Below are 22,239 nucleotides of genomic sequence, written 5' to 3'. Positions count from 1 at the left end.
CTAGTATCAAGTGGGTAGAGGCCAGGGATGCTGTTAAAACACACTACAAAGCATAGGAGAACCCTCCAAAATAAAGAATTATCCAGCTCAAAATGTCAGTAGTTCTGAGGTTGATACACCCTGATCTAAAGGAACAAAAATAAGAACAGAAAAAGGAAACTAACAATTATTAAGAACTTATTATATGCCAAGTTATCTTAAATATTTTTATTAAACCAAAAAAAAGTTTTTTACCAAAATAACATATGCTACTCATGAAAATACATAGTCACAAATTGGTTACAATATTTATAATTGGAAACACCCAAATTAACTAGAGGCATCAGTTACATATCTATTATATAGTCTATCATTTACCAAATCAGCTGTTTCTCCTTTAACAGATTTTTTTAAATTTCTCCAGTCCATAAAACTCTTTTTTAAAGATTTTATTTATTTTTATTTATTATTTTTATATTTATTATTTTTTGTTATTATTTTATTTATTTATTTATTTTTATTTATTTGACAGAGAGAGATCACAAGTAGGCAGAGAGAGAGGGGAAAGAAGGCTCCCTGCTGAGCAGAGAGCCCAATGCGGGGCTAGAGCCCAATGCGGGGCTTGATCCCAGGACCCTGAGACCATGACCTGAGCCAAAGGCAGAGTGTTAACCCACGGAGCCATCCAGCCACCCCCACAAAATTCTTATTCTCAAGACAGTTACTTTGGCACATGCAAACAAATGCACTATAGTTCCAGAATCTCTTACTTGTAATTATAATTTTTTAAAATGCTCTAAAAAGATTAAGGTTCTTGGTAAATAATTTGAGGACAAAACCTGACCTGAACTAATGTGGCATTTATTTATAGTCTATTTTTCCCACTTAGTATAAATGAATATTCATATGTTTAACCGCAGAAATGCTAATGTGTTTAATTATGGAATGGTCTCTAACACCTAGGTTATCTCTAAATATTATTTTCTTTTTTTTTAAGATTTTTTATTGATTTATTTGACAGAGAGAGATCACAAGTAGGCAGAGAGGCAGGCAGAAAGAGTGAGAGGGAAGCAGGCTCCCTGCCGAGTAGAGAGCCCATTGCGGGACTCGATCCCAGGACCCTGAGATCATGACCTGAGCCGAAGGCAGCAGCTTAAACCACTGAGCCACCCAGTGCCCCTCTAAATATTATTTTCTAAATAGAAACCACTAAAAGGAACCAATCTCCTTAGAGAAATAACGGATTCCCAGGTCTGGAAAACATCATGTGCCAGAAAACAAGAAAACCATCAAAGATTAATGGGTGATATCAAACCAACTTGAAAGGTCTCCCATTGCTCCCACTGCTCCAAATTGGAGCAATCTGGACATTAAGAATAAATGTTGACTGCAACTGATTTAAATACATCAACTATATAAAAATAACTCCAACAATACAACTGGACAATTTATAACAAGGGTCAACTTCTTTTCCTAAATCTGGGAATGTTAATCTTTCTAAAATCATGACATCTGTTTCTGAAAGTTAAGACTTATTGCCCTCTTCTGAATTCCTCAAATACATTTAGCATCTACCCCTACAATGATTTCTCTGAAATGAGAAAACAGCTGTCACTCAAATAAAGGCCACAATGCTAGTTTAGGCTGCATATCTTTTGGCTGCACATCTAAATATATGCATATATATGTGTACTTGTTACATATATTCTTGTGAATGTATAAATATATACACACATACACATCACAATACTGTATGGCATATATTCCTTTGTTACTGTTCTTCTGTTAAATATAGTTGCATACTCTATAAATGACCTGCTTTATCAGATATGTAAACTGTTCCCAGTTTTTATTACAAGTGAAGCTGTGCTGAAATTCCTTTCACATAAATTTTTATGTCCATCTCTACTTCCTTAAAATGAATTCTTAGATGTAGTCTTCATAAGTCAAAGTATATAAACACTTATAAAGACCTTGAAAAATATCACCATATTGTCCCTCCAAAGAAGTAGTACCAATTAACGCTCTGAATAACAATGTCTGAGTGCACCCAATGTATCCAATCCTTGACATTGTAATTTTTTAAATCTTTCCAATTTGAAGGGGGAAGTAACAACTATATTTTAACTGCATCTCTGATTAATAAACGAAAAAATTGTTTTCATGTTTCTTGGTTATTTGTATTTTATTTTTATATATTTCTTACATATTTTTTATAAGTTGCATTTTCATTGTATTTCATATTTTGCCAGCTGGATTATAAAATCTCTTTGTACATATATTTTTTATGATTTTACTTATCGATAGATTTAAGAGAGAGAAAAAGGGAGCAAGCAGGGGGAGGGAGAGAGACAAGTAGACTCCTTGCTGAGTGCTAAACCAGATGCAGGGCTCGATCTCACAGCCCCAAGATTATGACCTGAGCTGAAATCAAGAGATGCTAACCAATTGAGCCACCCAGGTGCCCCTCTTTGTATATATTTTTAATCTGTCATATGCTCCAAATATTTGTCCAAATTTATCAAATAATCCTTTTGCTCTGTTTGTTATGTTTTATAGTACAGAAATTCTTTTACATTTTCATGAGTTAATCTAGACACCAAGGAAGCAACAACTTAGAGATCTAAACTTTGAAGTCAGAAACTGGATTGAAAACCTGGCTTAAATAAATATTACATGTGTGACCATGGGCAAACTAGTTTCTCTGAGACTTAGTTTTCTTATCTGTAAAAGGGGGATAACACCCCATACTATACAGTTATTATGAGGATTATATTCATTCATTTCTTCATTCATCGTTTCCCATCATGTCTCCCAGTCAAAGAAAAAGCACTCATTAGGGGCTCCTGGGTGGCTCAGTGGGTTAAGCCTCTGCCTTCAGCTCCGGTCATGATCTCAGGGTCCTGGGATCGAGCCCCGCATTGGACTCTCTGCTCAGCGGGGAGCCTGCTTCCCCCTCTCTCTCTGCCTGCCTCTCTGCGTACTTGTGATCTCTCTCTCTCTCTCTGTCAAATAAATAAATAAAATATTAAAAAAAAAGAAAAGAAAAAGCACTCATTAATAGCAGCAGGAACAATTATCGCTGATAGAGAACACATTTTAATTTTTGATAGCAGCTCTCAAATTTAAGTGTGCATAAAAAGTCACCTAAGATCCTTGTTTTAAAAAAAAAAAAAAACCAAAAAACTGGATTTCTAGGCTTCGACCCTGGAGTTTTTGATTATGTAGGTCCAGGATGAGGCCCTAAAACAAACATTTCTTTTTTTTTTTTTTTTTAAGATTTTTATTTATTTGTCAGAGAGAGAGAGAGTGAGCACAGGCAGACAGAGTGGCAGGCAGAGACAGAGAGAAGCAGGCTCCCTGCCGAGCACGGAGCCCGATGTGGGACTCCATCCCAGGATGCTGGGATCATGACCTGAGATGAAGGCAGCCGCTTAACCAACTGAGCCACCCAGGCGTCCCAAAACAAACATTTCTAATAAGCATCCTCAGGTCATTCTGATGCAAGCAGTCCAGGATACTATTAAAGAAATATTTACAAAAAAAAACAAAAAAAAACAAAAAACAAAAAACAAAAAAAAACAAACAAACCAAAAAAAGGGGGCACCTGGGTGGCTCAGTGGGTTAAAGCCTCTGCCTTCAGCTCATGTCATGATCTCAGGGTCCTGGGATCGAGCCCCGCATCGGGCTCTCTGCTCAGCAGGGAGCCTGCTTCCTCCCTTCTCTCTCTCTGCCTCTCTCTCTACCTGTCTCTTTGCCTGCTTGTGATCTCTGTCTGCCAAAAAAAAAAAAAAAAAAAAAAAAAGAAATATTTATGGACTCCGCCTTTGGTAATGTAACTGAAATATCCTAGCTCACTCCAGAATTAAATACTGACCTATATTTTCTCCTATATGCTTGTGGGTCCTTTTAAAATTAATCCATCTAAAATACATGTTATAATATAGTGGGCTGATGTTTATTAAATAATCAGATCTTCCTGCTACAATTTGGAAAAAATCTCCTCTATCACCAGAAAACTATTGTAGTTTCCATTACTATACTCTATGCTTTAATAACTGGTAAGGACAATCCCCTCATTATTTCTGTTTTTCAAAATTTTCTTACTGATAATATCACCTGTTTCGTTTGCCAATTTTTTTCTATGTTCAATATATGTTGAACTATGTGGAGGCAGTAAATTTTACAAATAAAATAAATTAACTTCATAATAACTCTTCGAAAGTCTCACTGGGGTTTTACTTAGAATTACAATAAAAATTGAAATTAATTTGGGAATAAATATCTCCCATTTCTTCAAATCTTTTAATACCCAAGTATATTTTCTTCAAAAAGACCTCCTATACTTCTTAATAAACTTTATTCCTTGGTATCTTGCACTACTGTTACAGAAAAGTGGCCTAGAGTGTGAACTCACAAATAAGATTGCTTAGGATATGATCTAAACTCTAATAATTACAAGCTGTGTGAATGACGTTGAGCAAGTCACTTAACCTTTCCAAGCTTCAGTTTCTCATCATAAAATGGGGGCAGCAATAAAGTCTACATAAGAGGATTGTTGTTAAGAATGAACTGAGATAACGAATGCAAAATGGTTTACAGAGTGACTAGTACAGAGGAAATGCTCCATAAATGTTAACCAGTATTATCATTAAGATTAATAAGACCATCTTCTTACTTCCTATTTACTGTTTATTTACAAGAAAGTTGCTGATGTATTCTTATTTATCTTTGTTCAAATATATCCCCTGAATTTTCTTACTATTCCTAATAGTTTTCCAGTTAATTCTTGAATAGGGAAAATATTAACTGCTTAAAACTTAAAGAAGAAATCACAAAAGAAAAAAACTATTCAATAAGCTATGCTAAAACAAATGGTTGGTTATACAGAATACATTTAAATTAGGTCCTCAATTCAAACCATATGTCAATATAAATATCAGAAAGAACAAAGAATCAAAGCTAAAATTCAAACCTTAAAAATTCTACACCAGTCCTAGTAGCACTATTTATAATAGAAAAAAACAAATGGAAAACAAGTGAAATGTCATCTTAAGTAACTGTCAGGTTTTTTTATTTTACCTATTTAGTATATTTATTGTTTATTGCCTGCCTTCCTCCCATATCCCCTCCTCCCGACTTCTAGTCCACACTAAAATATAAGCTCCAGGAGAGTAGAGATTTTTTTTCTGTTTTCTCCACTGATGTGTTCCAAGAACCTGCACCTTGCAAGGAGTAGCAATCAATAAATATCTCCTGAAACAGTTGTCCATCAACAGGAGAATGGATAAACTAGAGGGTATTTGTGATGGAATACTGTAATAGCAAAAAATGAACCACAGTTACATACATCATCATGGGTCACTCTCAGAAATATAATACTGAGTGAAAAAAGTTTCACAATACATATGGTATAAAATGCAAAATTATTAAAAAAAAAATATGAAGTGTTTAAGGTAAAGTTTCCCAGTGGTATACCTGAAGAGGGGCAATTAGGACTTTATCTTGAAAAATATAAAAATTACAAAAATACATTTCATTGTTCACAAAAGTTAGGTCTATTACTCTAATTACTTTAATCACTTTTCTTAGTGATTACTTTAAAAATGAAAAAAAACAAACAACAAAACTTTGTATCACCTCACTTGCTAAAAAGAAAACGGAAACCCAAACACAAAATAAAATATTTAAACAGTGGTAAAGTAAAGCCAGACATACCTATAAGTTCAGGTGGATTTCTTTCATTAAACCGCTCACAGAGACGAATGAATGTCTCAGTATTCTCAGTTGTAGGGCACTCGCCATGTCTAGTAATATGGAAACATTTTTTTTTAAGAAGAAATTGCAAATTTCAGCAAAAGGTTTCAATATTAAAGAATCTTAATACATGACTTACCCTTTACATTGAAGTTTTATATATTTGATTCCTTCTTTTTCTATGTCATTTCTGTCATAGAACCTCGAAGTATTTGTCAAATCCACTAACAAGCCCATTTTCACCTTAAAAAAAGAGAGAGAAAAGAAAAAGAGAAAAAAGCAGATTTACTAGTAACTGAATTTGTTCCAAAACAAACTGATTAAACGGCAATACTCTAGTTCATCCATCTACATTGAGGGAGATTTTATGTTCACTCTACTAATGAACTACTGATAACAAAAGCATCACTTACTCAAGTCTTATTCAAGGTACTAGAACTTAGAAGGCACTAAATGAAATAAATTAACCCTCAAACCGATGACAAAACTAGAACATAAGCAAAATGTAGTCCACTTCAACATCACAGAAGTCTACCTAAAAATGCAGACATGGATGCAGTTTTCTAAGTCTGCCCCCCACAACCTATAATTCATTAGACAAGAGGATACAGCAAGAATAGCATGTATGTGAAATACATCCCAACCCCCAGGCACACATCAACCCAGCATTCCAAGCAGCTACCACTACATCACATGCTAGGCAGTTAAATTCTAACGTGAGTATTATATAAGGTAAAAAGTATGTACAGTCAAAATTTTCTTATAAATCCCTTAAATCATCAGTAAAGAACAGTACAAAGGCCATAACTGTGCATCTCATTGAAGATTTAATCCCATCTCTCAACCAGTTCTTCTTCCTGCATTGGAACAAAAATCATTATTTCTTCTGTTGAGCATTAACTAATGTAGTTGGCTTGTGATCAGGGACCAAGTGGCTTAAAAAATCTTTAACAACTAGAATCACATTCAGACTAATAAGAGAATCTCACTAAGATACGCACACTGGAACTGAGCCACGTAAAAGGACATACATACATCCTCTGCCCCAGTCTGAAGCACATATTCTCTGGGAAGAATGAGAGGGAAACAATCTGCACTTTTAAAATTGTTATTTGTCTCTCTTTTATTATCACTTTTATTGAGTACCTAGTGTTGGATGTGCCTGAAGGAGACTGGTTTACATAATGATTTGACTCTACGGTTAGAGGGGGAAAAAATGGCAAAGACATTTATATTTCACGCACAACAAAACTGACAAAACTAACAAAATTGTTTGTTTCCAAAATATTAACTAGCTACCACATGTGTTCCTCTGATTTCTCCAGATTCCTTAGTTTAAGTGCGGATGAGAGCTAGGTCTACCCATCACGTGAGCTCTTACAGGAAATGTATTTCTTAACGCATTTTCTACAATCTGCCACCCCTGGGCCTACTTCTCTTCCCACACAGCTTCTGCAGTGATCTTAATTCCTTCAGAGGACATGTGTTGTCAAACACGGAGTTAGATTTCATTAATACAGCTTCTCAGAGAGTTAGAATTAGAACCCACGTTGTTTGTATCCAGATCCACAATAAGATATGGATCAAAAGTGGAAATGGACAAGAAAATACGAGTTTTCTAAATACATAGAAACACTTTAGCCAAGAAAATGGAGAAACTGTACTGTATGACTTAACTGCCTGGAGCCCCATATATAAGTATGTATGTATGTGCATGTGTGTTGTGTGTCTGTATGGATAATGTGTTTGTATGTGAATGTATCTGCATACACATATATACACATACATATACTACATACACTATTTATTTTTCATAATAGTCCAACCCATGAAGTAAGGATAATAAGAGTATCTATTTCATGGAGTTATTGTACGATTCAATAAAGGCATTGCTCTGTGCCAAGCACTATACTATAAGCTTTATATGCACTAATTTTATTTACAGATGAGGAAACTGAATCAGGAAGAGATTATGTAACTTGCCCACAGAGTTGTAAGTGACAAACTGGAAATCAAAACCAGGATGTGGCTTCTAAGCCCAAACTCTTACCATGCCAACCAGGAAATATTTAATGCTCTGCAAACGTTAACTAAGACTTTCAAAGTCATTATTGATAATGAAAATAAAAGTTAAAAGTTTACAAAAAATATAAACAAAGACTCAAAAAACTATACCAAGAAAAGGGATGAGTAAATCTCAAATATCTCATATTTCAAATCTCATATATCAAAATATGGTTTTCAAGGTAAAGTAAATCTCATATATCAAAATATGGTTTTCAAAATCTAAGTGACAATTTTTCTATCCCACAACAGAAACCCTTGCACGTAATGAGTAGCAATATTGGATGAATGCACTAAAACTGAAGAGTACAAACAGTAACAAGTTGAATTATGTCCCCTAAAAAAATATGTTCTAGTCCTAACTCCTAGTATCTGTGAATGTGATATTATTGGGAAATAGGGCTATAGGGTCTTTATAAATGTAATCAAGTTAAGATGAGATCACGCTGGATTAGGGAGCCCTTAAAAAACAGAAATTTGGACAGACACACCCAGGAAGATGTCAACAAGACCGATGACCCACAGAGCTACAAGCCAAGGAATGCCAAGGATCAATGGCATTAACCAGAAGCTAGCAGAAAAGAGTGAACGGAAAAGATTCTCCCTCCAAGCCTCCAAAAGGAATCAACCTTTCCCTCACCTTGATTTAGAACTTCCAGTGTCCAGAACTGTGAGAGAATAAATGTCTGTTTTAAGTCACCCAGTTTGTGGTAATATGTTACAAGAGCCCTAGGAAGTTAATTTAATCAGTATTATGTAATGAAGTTTCATTTAGGAAAATAGTTTGGCCCTTTCCTGTAAAATTAGCTATGCACACAGCCATCATACTCTAAATATTTATCCCAGAAAAATGGAAACTGTACATGAATGTTCATGTAACTTTGTGTGCAATACCCCACAACTGCAAATAACTCAAATTGGTTAAATGGTTATTTAAGCATTCAGTGGGAGAGGAGTTTAATAAATTCTGATACATCTAAACAAGTGAATAATACTCGACAATTAAAAGGAACAAACTTTTTGTTGAAACATACAACTTGGATGGACCTCAAGGGCATTATGCTTAGTGAAAAAAGCCAATCCCAAAAGGTCACATACTGTTTTATTCCACTTATATAACATTATCAAAATGACAAGCTACAGAGATGGAAAACAGATTAGTAGGTGCCAGTGTACAGGAATGGGGAGTGGGTAGAATCTGACTATAAGGGGGTAGCATGAGAGAGTTTCTTTGTGGAGATGAAAAAGTTCTGCAACTAACACCACGAATCTATACATTGGATCAAACTGCAGAGAACTATGCACACACACACAAATGAATATAAAAACTGGTAAAAACTAAACAAGGTCTGTAATCAAAAGTACTGTACAAATGTCAATTTCCTGCTTTGATATTATACTACAATTATATATGATGTCACCACTGGGAACACCACTAGGAAAAGCTGGGAGGTGGGTTCACAGAATTCTATGCACAATTTTTGCAACTTCCTTTTGGTCAATAAATTATTTCAAAATAAGAAGTTTTTTTAAAGCCACCTGAAGAACAAGAGAGGGATAAAACATACTAAAACAGTATCAAAAATGTTTTGTTTCTTACCTTCAGACTTTTTAGATAATTTGAGAGCATACTGGGATGGAACCGATTTTCTTCAGCAACTTGACTGTCATATCTTGGTCCTAACATCGTCTTCAGAGGTAAGAATCTTCCTAAACAACATTAAGATGGGTAACAATTTTCATTAAAGAAAATGTTCCAGGTTGAAACTATAATTAGCAATCCTCAAAATCACTTTCTTAAAACATTTTAAATGGAACTGTTCATGAAGTATTCTCAATCTAAACTACACTTTTAAAAGGTACCACCTTAGAATTTTTAAGGACAACATAAATTCCAGAAATTGACAATCAAATAGAATAGCAAAAGAAAGGAGCTCCTGGGTGGCTCAGTCAGGTGAGCATCCAACTCTTGGTTTCAGCTCAGGTCATGATCTCAGGGGTCATAGGATCAAAACCCTCATGGGGCTCCAAGCTCAGCAGGAGTCTGCTTGAGATTCTTTCCTCCTCCATCTCTCTCCCCTTCTGCTCCTCCCCAGAGCACGCGTGCACTCTCTCTCCCTCTCTCTAAAATAGAAAAATAAGTATTTAAAAAAAAAAAAAAAAGAATAGCAAAAGAAAAACTACCAGTGAATGGAACTTCCAAAAAAACTCATTAAGTTGGAGAGCAGGTATGAACAAAATAGGTAAAGTGGATTAAGAGGTACAAACTTCCAGTTATGAAATAAGTATTTCACAGAGATGAAAAGTACAGCATAGGATAGAGTCAATATTATTGTAATAACATTGTATGGTAACAGATGATAACTATACTTATTCTAGTGAGCACTGTATAATACACAAAACAGTCAAATCACTACACTGTACACCTGAAACTATGAAAACATTGTATATCAACTATACTTCATTAATAAAAAAATTTTAAGTAAAAATAACTTTAAAATATTTAAAAATTTGCTGTTTAAAAAAGGACTTAGGTTTTAAACTACCACATTAAAAAGTTATTGCCTTAAAGCTTCCTTTTTTTAAAGATATAATATTAGAAAACTGATAATGGAGTGCATTAAATCAGTCCTTAAAATTCCTAATTATCTACCCTACTATGAGGTTGGAACCTTCTCCATCTTATGCACTTTATCCTGCACTCCAAGATAGGGACCATGCTGAGAAGCATGCTAATCAAAATCACTCTTAAAACCACTACTGGTGATCATAATTTCAACAAGACTAACTGACCCTTTTGACCCTTTTTTTTCCTGAATCATATCTAAGCACAAGAGGAGTTACCTTATATAATCAATTTTAAAATCAACTATTTTAACTGACTTATATCTTAAAACACAATAATATCAGTAGGAATAAATATCAGTAGGAATAAATAAATATCAGTAGGAATAAAATACCATGAGTGAAACCTTAACATCTGTCCAGAGACTTTAACCTAAATTTCATAAAAAATAATTTTTTTTTTTAAGTTTAATGTTTTGGGCGCCTGGGTGGCTCAGTCGGTTAAGCATCTCCCTTCAGCTCAGATCATGATCCCAGGGACTTGGTATCGAGTCCCACATCAGGCTACCTGCTCAGTAAGGAGTCTGCTTCTCCCTCTATCGCATGATCTTTCTCTCTCTCCCCCTCTCCCTCTCCATCCCTCTCTCTCTCTCTCAGATAAATAAAATCATTAAAAAAATAAAGTTTTGGGGCGCCTGGGTGGCTCAGTGGGTTAAAGCCTCTGCCTTCGGCTCAGGTCATGATCTCAGGGTCCTGGGATCGAGCCCCACATCGGGCTCTCTGCTCAGCGGGGAGCCTGCTTCCCTTCCTCTCTCTCTGCCTGCCTCTCTGCCTACTTGTGATCTCTGTCAAATAAATAAATAAAATCTTTAAAAAATAATAAAATAAAATAAAGTTTTACATTTTATGTACCAAACCACCCAAGACCACCAATAACCTCCACATTCTAAATCCGACAGACAATCTCAGTTCTCAAAGAACTGCCCACTTTTTAATTCAAGTTCACTTTTTAATTCAATTTAATTTTTAATTCTTAAATCACTTTTTTACTTGGCTTTTTGGCTACTACAACCCCTTGGTTTTCATCCCATTTCTCTGACCTCTACTTCTCAATCTCCTTTACCGGGTCCTCCTTATCTCCCTGACCCTTCAATGTTTTGTCCCAGGGCTCTGTCCTTGGACCTCCTATCAACACTCACTCACTCGCCTGGTGTCTCATCTCATCATAGAGCTTTAAAATCCATGAATGTGCTGCTGACTCATAATGTGCATATCCAGTCCAAACCTCTCCCTGAACTCTAGGCTCGGATATCAAGCTGCCTACGTGACTTAGTCTGTAGTTGATGTCTAACGGATGTCTCAGACCTGATCTCCAAACCTCAACTCTCAACATTCAAGCACTTAAAAGGTGCTCCTCTCATGGTCTTCCTCATCTCAGCAAATCATAACACTATTTTTTCAGTAGCTTAGGCCAAGCCCTTTGGCATTATCTTTGACCCCTATCTTTTTCTCATACCCCATTTTCTTTTTTTTTTTTAACTTCTGAAATTCTTTATTTTATTTTTTTTATTAACATATAATGTATTATTTGCCCCAGGGGTACAGGTCTGTGAATCATCAGGCTTACATATTTCACAACACTCACCAAAGCACATACCCTCCCCAATGTCCACATCCCAACCACCCTCTCCACACCTCCCCTCCCCCCAGCAACCCTCAGTTTGTTTTGTGAGATTAAGAGTCTCTTATGGTTTGTCTCCCTCCCAATTCCATCTTGTTTCATTTTTTCCTTCCCTACCCCCCAAACCCTCCACTCTGCCTCTCAAATTCCTCATATCAGGGAGATCATATGATAAGTGTCTTTCTCTGATTGACTTATTTCGCTCAGCATAATACCCTCTAGTTCCATCCACATCATTGCAAATGGAAAGATTTCATTTCTTTTGATGGCTGCATAGTATTCCATTGTGTATATATATACATATATATGTATATATATATGTATATATATATGTATATATATATATATATATATATATATATATATATACACACGACTTCTTTATCCATTCATCTGTTGATGGACATCTAGGTTCTTTCCATAGTTTGGCTATTGTGGACATTGCTGTTATAAACATTTGGGTGCACATGCCCCTTCGGATCACTACATTTGTATCTTTAGGGTAAATACCCAGTAGTGCAATTGCTGGGTCGTAAGGTAGCTCTATTTTCAGCTTTTTAAAGAACCTCCATGCTGTTTTTCAGAGTGGCTGCACCAGGTTGCATTCCCACCAACAGTGTAGGAGGGTTCCCCTTTCTTTGCATCCTCTCCAACATCTGTCGTTTCCTGACTTGTTAATTTTAGCCACTCTGACTAGTGTGCGGCAGTATCTCATTGTGGTTTTGATTCATATTTCCCTGATGCTGAGTGATGTTGAGCATTTTTTTCATGTGTCTGTTGGCCATCAGAAATGTCTGTTCACATTCTCTGCCCATTTCTTGATTGGATTATTCTTTGCGTGTTGAGTTTGATAAGTTCTTTATATATTTTGGATGCTAGCCCTTTATCTGATAGGTCATTTGCGAATATCTTCTCCCATTCTGTCGGTTGTCTTTTGGTTTTGTTAACTGTTTCCTTTGCTGTGCAAAAGCTTTTGATCTTGATGAAGTCCCAATAGTCCATTTTTCCCCCTGCTTCCCTTGCCTTTGGCGATGTTTCTAGAAAGAAGTTGCTGCGGCTGAAGTCAAAGAGGTTGCTGCCTGTGTTCTCCTCAAGGATTTTGATGGATTCCTGTCTCACATTAAGGTCTTTCATCCATTTTGAGTCTATTTTTGTGTGTGGTGTAAGGAAATGGTCCAGTTTCATTCTTCTGCATCTCACACCCCATTTTCAATCCATCAGCAAATCCTCTCAGGTCTATCTTCAAAAACATATCTAGAATCTAACCACTTCTCACCACCTCTACCATCAACTCACATTAATTATTATACTACATTTGGTTTATTTAATAAATATTTAAAGAGTACTTATTATGTACTAAGCACTGTTTTAGGTACATGGAATGCATTAGTGAAAAGAAAAAAAAAAAAAACAGGTAAAAATCTCTGCCCTCAGGGGCACCTGGATGGCTCAGTCGGTTAAGTGCCTGCCTTCGGCTCTGGTCATGATCCCAGAATCCTGGGATTGAGCCCCGCATCAGGCTCTCTGCTCAGCAGGGAGCCTGCTTCTCCCTCTCCCTCTCTGCTTATGTGCTATCTCTCACTATCTCTCTCTCAAATAAAAATAAATAAAATCTTTAAAAAAAATCCCTGCCCTTAAAGAGCTTACACTCTATTGGGGAAAGATAAACCATACACAAGAAACGTAATAATTAAGTAAGTAATACATGTTAGAAGATTCTCCCCCTAGACCCTCTTTCCTTCTCACTGTTGTCTCAGAGGCCCAATCCTGTTTCCATCAGCTCCTCCAGGCTTCACTTTCCTTATCCAATGTTAGAGTCCACAGTTCATCACCACAGTCAGTCCCACTAAACACCCTTAACCTCCCTGATCCTCCATATCACTCAGCCACACTTAACCTGAGGGAAAAACAGACCTCAATAAACTCAACCACCTGACTTCTTTGGGCCTAAACCTATACAGCTCAGAGCTCCCAAACAAAAATTTCACCACATAGCAGGTGGCTGACACCATAAACTATGTCTAAAATCATCTCCCTAGCCCTAAGGACTAACACAAAGTAGACTCTCAAGTATTTGCTAGGTAAAATGACTCCAAAGTCACCATCCCTATCACAAAACTGTTTCATATTACATTCCTACAGTTAGTTTCAAGTAAGTTCTTCACACATAGTAAGCACAAGATATTTTATGTTGAATGATCTCCCTTTAAGAAATGAGAATTTTGCTTTTTCAAAGTGTTCCCCTGAAATCTATCACTCATAAGGTGAAAAAAAGAATTTTTCAAAAATAAAGCTTGGCCCTATCTCCAGAAGCTCTCCCTCATTGGAAGTCTGATTTAATCAGAGGAAGTAACTTCGTAGTGGAACAGATTATATATATAATTAGTACCATCTTCTTTCTGATTCAGGAAAATTATGAACATCTAGTACTACTGAGATGTAGCCTAATGTTCACATTGAGAAAAGGTAAACAGCCATAACACATTTTCCTAAATATGCCAAATACTAAGGAAATTATACAATAAGCATGGATTACTTTTATAATCAGAAAAAAAATAAGAGAAAGCAAATAGGAGGTAGAGGGGCACCTGGGTGGCTCAGTGAGTTAAGCCTCTGCCTTCGGCTCAGGTCATAATCTCAGGGTCCTGGGACTGATCCCCACATTGGGTTCTCTGCCCAGCAGGGAGTCTGCTTCCCCCTCTCTCTCTCTGCCTGCATCTCTGCCTATTTGTGATCTCTATCTCTCTGTCAAATAAATTTAAAAATCTTTTAAAAAGAAAGAAAATAGGAGGTCGAAAGTGGATGTGAATTATTCCTTATTTTTCACTAAAGCTTGCAAGAATATAACTAGTATTTTTTGATCCACCTACTGTAAAACATTGCTAACATGCATTTCCAAAATACACAATGTGGCATGAACACTCCTAGGAGAGGCAGAGACAGAACTTTAAGGGAAATTTACAGAAACTTATCAAGAATCATACATTGTGGGGCGCCTGGGTGGCTCAGTGGGTTAAAGCCTCTGCCTTCAGCTCAGGTCATGATCACAGGGTCCTGGGATCGAGCCCCGCATCGGGCTCTCTGCTCAGTAGGGAGCCTGCTTCCTCCTCTCTCTCTCTGCCTGCCTCTCCGCCTACTTGTAATCTCTGTCTGTCAAATAAATAAATAAAATCTTTAAAAAAAAAAAAAAAGAATCGTACATTGTGTTCACTGAACTTTCTAATAAGCATCACAACCAAAGTAATATTGATTACTAGTAAAAATCCAGCTCAATTGTCAGGAGGCCTAGGGTCCTGTCCAGGGATCATAGTTAATCTGATAGATGAGCTTAGTATTTCACTGAACCACAATAATTAAAGAGTCTAATTTTGGGAAACCAAAATATTCCAATACAACAATAAGGAAAAGCTTTATTCCTGGCCCTTAATTCCCAGCAGAGGGAGAAAAAAAGGCACACAACTCTATTTCTGAGAGAGGCATAAAGCTGCCTGGAAGTCAGCACCTTACCTGCTGCTATCTACCCCAAGTCAGTGCCACACTTGTTCTTGTTAACAATAAGTCAGTGTTCTGATCTTTGTCACTGCCAGCCTGCAGCACATTACATTAGAACTCTGATATTTAAACAATTTTTCTAACTCCAAATAAAAAAATAATCACTTTGGCAAGAACTTTATGATCTTGTTTTTCTCACAAATCAGCGTAGCAGATAATTCTAATGGAAGAATCCAGGAAACATGCTCCAAGCTAGAAAAGAAACCATACATCTGGGATGCCTGGGTGGCTCAGTTGGTTTAGCGTCTGCCTTCAGCTCAGGTCATAATGCCAGTGTCCTGGGATTGAGTTCCACATCGGACTCCTTGTTCAGCCGGGAGCTTGCTGCTCTCCCTGCTTGTGTGTTGGTGTGCTCTCTCTCTCTCTCTCTCCCCCTGACAAATAAATAATAAATAAAATCTTAAAAAAAAAAAAAAAAGAAGCCACTGATCTAAATCTAGAGGCTTTTCCATAACTCCATAGAAAAAAACCACATGTAATAAAGAAAGGATTCACTACAAAGTTAGAGATGGTAAGGGGGGAAAGTCAAAACGGCCTACAAAGAAAAATGTAAAGAACTGTGATCAACTAATTTGAATAAGTACAATGATTATGAAGAACAACTGCTTTCATTACAAGTGAAAATGCATATAAAAACGGTTAGAATTGGGGCACCTGGGTGGCTCAGTGGGTTAAGCCTCTGCCTTTGGCTCAGGTCATGATCTCAGGGTCCTGGGATCAAGCCCTGCATCGGGCTCCCTGCTCAGTGGAGAGTCTGCTTCCCCCTCTCTCTGCCTGCCTCTCTGCCTGCCTCTCTGCCTAGTTATGATTTCTCTCTCTATATCAAATAAATAAATAAACTCTTAAAAAAAAAAGGTTAGAGTAGGAGTGTCTAGGTGGCACAGTCACTTGATTTCAGCTCAGGTCATGACCTCAGGATGGTGAGATTGAGTCCTGCACCAAGCTCTGCATTCAGGAGGGAGTCAGAGGCTGCTAGAGATTCTGGGTCCCTCTCCTTGCTTGTATGCTCTCTCTCTCTCTAATAAATCTTTTTTTAAAAAAATGGTTAGAGCATGAAGAAAATTTTTTCATTTTTCATTAAAGAAAGACATTTCCTCACCCTAAGACTTGCTTAGGTTATCTTTAAGTATTATTTTTAGCCATCATTGATACAGCTCTAGTTACAAAGGATTTTATGTAAAATGTGGGAAAAAAAAAATCTGACAAAGTAGGAGAATCAGGAAACCTGAATTTAAAAAGGGCTCTTGGGGCACCTGGGTGGCTCAGTTAAGCATCTGCCTTCGGCTCAGGTCATGATCTCCAGGTTCTGGGATTAAGTCCCACATCGGGCTCCCAGCTCAGCAGGGAGTCTGCTTCTGCCTCTCCCCCTGCTTGTGCTCTGTCTCTCTCTCCCTCTCTCTTAAATGAATTAAAAAAAAAAAAAATTCTTGACAAACCATAAGAGACTCTTAATGTCACAAAACAAACTGAGGGTGGCCGGGGTGCGGGGGGTAAGGAGAGAGTGGTGGGGTTATGGACATTGAGGTTGGTATGTGCTATGCTGAGTGCTGTGAAGTGTGTAAACCTGTCGATTCACAGACCTGTCCCCCTGGGGCTAATAATACATTATATGTTTATTTTTAAAAAAATTAAAAATTTTTTTAAAAATTAAAAAAATAAAAATCTTTTAAAAAAAATTAAAAAGGACTCTTTCAACAATTTCAAATAACTAGTAAGACATACTATAGATATATACATAACAAGTAATCATAGTTCCCTACAAAATCCTTTAATTTTTGTTGCAAAATACCTTCTAGAATAAGCAGCAAGTCGTAGTTCAAATTTAAATCGTTCACTCCTCAAAAACAGTGTTAAGAAAATGAAAAAGCAAGCCACAGACGGGAGAAAAAAAAATTTAAGCATATATCCAACATAGGATTTGTATTTACAATATATAAAGAAGTCTAACAATTCAACAATAAGATAAAAACCCAATTAAAAAATCAGTACAAGATCTGGACATCTCACAGAAGATATGTGAATTGCCAGGAAGTTCACATACACCACAAACCACAATATGACTAAATACCTATTATGGCGGGTAAAATTAAAATGACGGATCATATCAAGCCTTGGAGAGGATACGAACTAAAAAGAACTCTCAGACATTAATGGTGGGAATGTAAAATGCTATGGCTTTTAAAAAGAGTTTGGCATTTTTTTTTTAAAGGCTAAACATACACCTACCATATGATCCTTTCCTCTCCTAGAAACTGACACAAGAGAAATGAAAGCATATGTCCATACAAATTACTGTACAGGAATGTTCATAGCAGGTTAATTTGTAATAGCCAAAAACTGCAAACAACCCAAATAACTATCAACGAGTGTATGGATAAACAAATGTGCTGCATCCATTAACAATGGACTACTACTCGGCAATAAAAAGGGATGCACATACAAACATACAAGAACTTGGATAAGTCTCAAAATAACAATGCTGAGCAAAAGAATACAGAGCCTCCCCCCCCCCAAACAAGTGTATGCACTATATGATTCCATTTATTTTTTAAAAAGTATAGAAAATGCGGGGCGCCTGAGTGGCTCAGTGGGTTAAAGCCTCTGCCTTCGGCTCGGGTCATGACCCCAGAGTTCTGGGATCGAGCCCCGCATCGGGCTCTCTGCTCAGTGGGGAGCCTGCTTCCTCCTTTCTCTCTGCCTGCCTCTCTGCTTACTTGTGATATCTGTCAAATAAATAAATAAAATCTTTTAAAAATAAAAATAAATAAAAAAATAAAAAGTATAGAAAATGCAAACTAATCTATGACAGAAAGCACGTAAGAGATTGCCTGAGGAGGAAGGGATTACAAGGGGCAGTTGAAACATTGAAAGGTGATGGTTATGTTCACTGTTTTGATTGTAGTGATGGTTTCATGGGTGTCTCACTGGAAGTGTGTCTGTGTATGCGGTATTTATTATCAAACAGCACTTTAAAGTTTGTTGTGTGTCAAACTCAAAGAAGACGCAAAAATTTACAACAAAATCATTCTTAAAAAACCAAACTCCAGTCAGTGTCGATCCATTTCAGCACTGGGAAACTTCCCTCTCCTCTTGAGCCCTCCATCTCAAGACTGACACTTGTCCCTTACCCATCCGAGAACCCAGGAAGGTTCACAAACTTCTAAGCTTCAAAGTAATGCCCACTGTGTTCTTGGGTCCCCAGCTCCTGACACCCAAACCTCCTGTCTACTTTCGCGTTCGCAATACTTGGTCGTCCTGAAGAGTGACACGTGCCCCCACCCACCGGCCCACCCCCTCCAATCACTTTCCCAAACACTAAACCACGAAGCTTCATCCGACCGAGCACATCTCGGTCCTGAAATACCACTAACAAGCACGGAACCCCCAAAGCTGCACCCCTCACACGGCCCACCCACGGGCCCGCGGGTATGCAGGGACTCGACACCACCCCCGTCCAGGTTACCTGCCACCGGCTGGCCGCGCCGCGGACAGTTCAGCCACCGTGGTGGGATCTTGTTATGAGCCATGTCTCGGGGCCGCGCAGAGGCGCCCCCTCCACCAACGCTCGCCGCGCCAACGCCGCCGCCTCCTCGCGGTCGGCTCAGTACGGAGGGTCTGAGGCACCCGAATCCCGGCAGGGGTCGGAATCCCAGCAGCTCCTACCCGGGAAACGTCAGAGGCAGCGCGCCACTTTCATTCAGGATGAACTCCACCACTCTAAGAGAGCCCACAATGCACCGCTACTTCCGCCCCTAAAGGCCCCGCCCCCTTCTTTCCGAGGTCAGAGGGAAAGACGGAGAAGCTCGTAAAGAGGGATGGGAAGGAGTTAAAGCCAAGGCGAATGGGAGGGGCGCGTCTTCCATTGCCCCGCCCCACCGAGAACTCCGGCTCGCCCTGAGGACGACTTCGCGCAAGCGCGGGTGGCCTCGTACCGGTTCCCACAAATGACACGTATTTTTTATTCTTACCTAGTCAGCAGATAGACACCCCTGAAAATGTAGAGAGGCCAGCCCTCTTTCCAGGCGTAGACTGATCCTCAGCTTCCACAAAAGCATCTGTTTTAGTGATGAAAGTGTCCTTCCCACTACTGTTACAGAGCTAGAGCCTGATCTCCCTTTTTTCCGCCCAGCTTGGCGTTCCGGCAGGATCTGAGTTTGATCTGAAATTTGGGAAATTCTCCCTGACATGGATCAGGGAAACAAGCTTTAGAGAAATTCTAAGGGCAGGAAGTTGGAATGCCAGAAATGACTTTCTCTTTGGGGGCGGGGGGATACTTGTAAGGATCCATGAAGTATCTGAAATTAATCCCAAAACGGTTTTCAAGAGTTTTGTTTGTACATTTCTGGAGCAAAGTTGCCGAGTACTGGGGAGTATCAGGGGCTCCGTGTCTCAAAGTTACTAACGTGTTTGATTGGCAAAGGCGGGAATTACCTCTGGAGTACCACTACCTGACGGTGTTCTTTGCCTTACCAAACAAATGGTCTTACCCTTCGAGTTAAACAGGAGTGACTGGGAGCATTTTATAAACTCCGTCCTGTAATAAGACTTTCTGTAATTACCAGACTAAAGTTTTAAACATAAAACTGGATAATGGAAAAATTCATTGTAATGTAGCAATTTGGTTTTAAAAAGACAAATTCTATATTTGAGTTGTAAGATGGTGAGTTTAGTGGGTGGGTGGCGTATACTTTAAAGTGGGTAGGTGGGAAACTTAAGGAACAGCTCAGCCCCTGAATGCCTGGACCCTCTCAGTAAGACTCAGAATTCTCCCATAAACAGAGGTCCTGAGTTAGGTCTCACTCCTGGTCTGCCCTGCTGTTACAACTACTGAGACCTTTTTGTAAATGTGTCACACCTCTCCTGACAGGACAAGATAAGATTTTCCTTACCCACCAGCAGTATATCTAAATAATTCTCTTCCCTGCTGGCAAAGTAAAATGCATACCATGCTCAGAGGGGTGAAGTGTTCAATCCCCCAAATCTCTAGGGATAGAAAAGGTGAACCTAATCCTGTGATAATATCTCATTTTCCCTTTCTGGGGATGACTCCCCTTGGAAAGTGTCCCCCTCACACACACTGTGTCTACCCAGGGAGCTCAGTCCTAGGCACAGGGAGAGCTTCCCAGAGGCTTCATGCCACCCATGAGCAGCTATAATTGGTTGTAAGGCATCAGTGTGTGCTTAAGTTTTACGTCGTTATCTTTTATGCCCTCTCCATCCTTAGTGCCCATAGAGCAAAAGGACCTCATGGCTCCCTTCTGCCCACAAAAGACAGTAGAGTAGGAAAGTGGCATCCAAGTGACTGGGCAGTTTCTCACTAAAAGGAATCTTTCTCTTGATGGGTATTTCTGTCTATATCTCTCCTAATCCCACATCTCTGCTTTTCCACAAGAGGAAAAATAGATGTCCACAGAAGGACCAACATGACACCTCCCTGGTTTTCTAGAACTCCCAACCTACCCTCATAAATAGGTTTTGGCCTCCTCTTTGTCACTTCTTCATGGGTGAATTCTTCCCTCAAACATCCATTTTGCCAATAAGGAAATGTGTAACAGTAACTAAAAATAAGATTGAATTTTCCCTGTTGACAAAAAGCAGAAAACTTTTCCCCCTTGCCTTTTCCTAGAGCATTCTCTTGAGAAAGCTTCTGTTTGTAAATTCTCCCTCATCACTTTGATGTGTGTATAAATCTTTTTAACAGCTAAATGGGCCTCTTGCCTGTCTAACCATGCAGGAATGTTTTTCTTAGGCTTAGGAGCAATCTCAGTAAACAAGAAGGAAGATCGCACTCTTATCTTCCTGTCACCAGGGGAATTTAGCCTAAGGTGACCTGTTCTAAGCTGTAACTACCTGCAAGTCAAAGAATTAAAGAACGGTTTGTTTAGGGGATGCCTTGGTGGCTCAGTCATCCCGGGTGGTTCAATTGGTTAAGCATCTGCCTTCTGCTCTGGTCATGATCCCAGCGTCCATCGTCCATAGTGATCATGATCTCCAGGTCCCTGGGATTGAGCACCTTCCCTGGGGCTCCCTACTCAGCGGGAAGCCTGCTTCTCCCTCTCCTTCTGCCTCCCGCTCTACCTACTTGCGCTCTCTCTCTCTCTCTCTCTCTCTGACAAATACATAAAATCTTTTTTTAAAAAGTTTGTTTTTCTTTCAAACAATGGCAAATAGCTAAACAAAATAAAAAACAATGGCAAATAACTGACACTAGTGGCCATGCCCATTACCAAATGAATTTAGAAAGAACTAAAAAAAAATGTATAACAAACGGTACTGCCAAGTCCTCCCTACATGACCACTGGTTACCATTTATCTTGGGAATAGGTAATCTACGTAGTGTATGTGTCTATAGAAAAGGGTGAGGTGTTTTTTTTTTCTCTTTTTGCAGTCTCATTAAAAGAATGCCTGTGTCCTAATTGCAGTCTGGTTTAATGTGTATCCAATGATAAAACTGTGTTCTTTGTTTTCTACACTTGCGGAGAGGATTTTCTGGGTTGGCAGAAGATTTTATTCCTCATTTTTTCCCCATACAAGTGTATATGCCTCACTGGACTATATTAAAGACTATTACAGAAACACTCCTCTGAGACAGAGCAGTGCCCCCTCAAGCCTTGCATCAGAGTCCAGTCTCCTGCTGCACA

The 22,239-nt window shown here is 38.4% G+C and overlaps 1 protein-coding gene across 1 annotated transcript in view; it reads right to left on the bottom strand.

The window, feature by feature from the left end:
- Positions 1-19,313, bottom strand: part of RNGTT (RNA guanylyltransferase and 5'-phosphatase) — a 319,479-nt gene extending 300,166 nt beyond the window's left edge. The window contains exons 1-4 of the mRNA XM_046006576.1: positions 19,062-19,313; positions 9,401-9,510; positions 5,876-5,979; positions 5,698-5,786 (exon numbers count right to left, since the gene is read on the bottom strand). Of these exons, the coding sequence (XP_045862532.1) occupies positions 5,698-5,786; positions 5,876-5,979; positions 9,401-9,510; positions 19,062-19,125 (367 nt within the window). The 5' untranslated portion in view covers positions 19,126-19,313. The remainder of the gene's footprint in view (positions 1-5,697; positions 5,787-5,875; positions 5,980-9,400; positions 9,511-19,061) is intronic.
- Positions 19,314-22,239: the final 2,926 nt, after the last annotated feature.

This window comes from Meles meles, chromosome 5 (genome assembly GCF_922984935.1).
Source record: "Meles meles chromosome 5, mMelMel3.1 paternal haplotype, whole genome shotgun sequence".
Taxonomy (NCBI): domain Eukaryota; kingdom Metazoa; phylum Chordata; class Mammalia; order Carnivora; family Mustelidae; genus Meles; species Meles meles.
Note: the sequence above shows the minus strand (reverse complement) of the source record. Positions and strands in the feature narration are given on the sequence as shown.